Below are 1,811 nucleotides of genomic sequence, written 5' to 3'. Positions count from 1 at the left end.
ACACATCCTGTTGCAAGCTTTGACCCTATCGCTCATTGCCCAACATTGCTATGTTCCATCCATACGTCCATCCCTTCCAGACGATTTCCCCTACCAATGTTGGTCCTCCTCAGTGACCTCACGGCTGAGGGTTTTAATTCTCCTTTTGAGAACTAGAACCATAAGTACAGCCGTATAGCTCATCGTAATACTTCACCTCTTCGAGTATATAGTACCCTAGACTGTCCTGATCTTCTGGTTGAGCGTTCCAGATAATTCCTCCATTCCAGCAGAAATGTCCCATCTGCATAGTAGGATTTTACTGTTACTACAGTCAAGTCTGTTGGTTATAGTATTTGAATATAGACGTAACCATTTTAGTAATCAACATAGCTAGCTAGTAAAATTAACTTTTTTGTTGGTCTTTCAGAAAGGGTGGACCGGAAACCCAGTGACAACATTCAGGTCTGCAGCTGCCATTTTCCTGTGGGAAAGAGAAATGTTCCTGTATTTACCAGAAAAGTTAGCACATCCACCATGGCAGAAGAGGAAGATCCAGACACATCCACCATGGCAGAAGAGGAGGATCCAGACACATCCACCATGGCAGAAGAGGGAGATCCAGACACATCCACCATGGCAGAAGATGAAGATCCAGACACATCCACCATGGCAGAAGAGGAAGATCCAGACACATCCACCATGGCAGAAGAGGAAGATCCAGACACATCCACCATGGCAGAAGAGGAGGATCCAGACACATCCACCATGGCAGAAGAGGGAGATCCAGACACATCCACCATGGCAGAAGAGGGAGATCCAGACACATCCACCATGGCAGAAAATGAAGATCCAGACACATCCACCATGGCAGAAGAGGGAGATCCAGACACATCCACCATGGCAGAAGAGGGAGATCCAGACACATCCACCATGGCAGAAGATGAAGATCCAGACACATCCACCATGGCAGAAGAGGGAGATCCAGACACATCCACCATGGCAGAAGAGGGAGATCCAGACACATCCACCATGGCAGAAGATGAAGATCCAGACACATCCACCATGGCAGAAGAGGAAGATCCAGACACATCCACCATCGCAGACAATAACGTTCCAGGCTCCTCTGCCACTGAAGAATGTAGGAGGCTGCTCTCTGCATAGTCGCAGAATGTTCTCACTGAGGTGCATTTTGAGGAAACAGCGCAGCTCAATGTTCTACTGGAGAATAAGCTGTATACCCGTAACAGTTATTCAGCACCACAGCTGTCTCATAAAGTAGTTAGGATGGAAACAGGACTTCCAGACAACGACATGTTCAACATTGTTGTTGATTACTTGGAATATTACAAGGACTGCGTTGTCTAATTTCCCAAGTGGAGGGTCGAGATGCTGTAATTTGAGGATCAACTGTCTATTGCTCTTTTGAAGTTGCATCACAGCTACACCGACTTGCACCTGGCAATGTTGCCATCACTTTCATTCACGTGATCCACAAGCTTTTTATCATTAGCATCGTGAAGTTTGTTCCAAGTCGGGAGAAGAAACAAACTTGCATGCCTGCGTCTTTCAGGGGTCCAGCAGAAACTGCAGGATGGTCATTGACAACCACAGAAGGTTCACAGAGAGTGAGATACATCTCACAAAAGACATAGCGAGAAACAGAATCCATGTTGAAAGGATAAATACTCAACCAAAAGATTTCAAAATCCTGAGATTCACCCCACCTCATCTGCGTTGTTATAGTAATGTGCTGGAGGAGACTTGCTGTGCACTTGTAAACATCCAAGACCCATTCATCAGAGAAGTAACTGTTGATTGGGAAACAAGGC

The 1,811-nt window shown here is 46.0% G+C and overlaps 1 protein-coding gene across 1 annotated transcript; it reads left to right on the top strand.

The window, feature by feature from the left end:
* The first annotated feature begins 516 nt into the window (after nt 1–516).
* On the top strand, nt 517–1,143 carry LOC139409680 (submandibular gland secretory Glx-rich protein CA-like). Its single transcript, XM_071155090.1, has one exon. It carries the CDS (start codon nt 517–519, stop codon nt 1,141–1,143), a length of 627 nt encoding a protein of 208 aa, XP_071011191.1.
* Nucleotides 1,144–1,811: the final 668 nt, after the last annotated feature.

This window comes from Oncorhynchus clarkii, chromosome 5 (genome assembly GCF_045791955.1).
Source record: "Oncorhynchus clarkii lewisi isolate Uvic-CL-2024 chromosome 5, UVic_Ocla_1.0, whole genome shotgun sequence".
Classification (NCBI taxonomy): domain Eukaryota; kingdom Metazoa; phylum Chordata; class Actinopteri; order Salmoniformes; family Salmonidae; genus Oncorhynchus; species Oncorhynchus clarkii.
This window is presented reverse-complemented; position numbering and strand designations above follow the sequence as displayed.

Bases quoted from the DNA above. Each gene is read 5' to 3' on its own strand.
- LOC139409680 (XM_071155090.1), top strand. From the start codon at position 517: ATGGCAGAAGAGGAAGATCCAGACACATCCACCATGGCAGAAGAGGAG.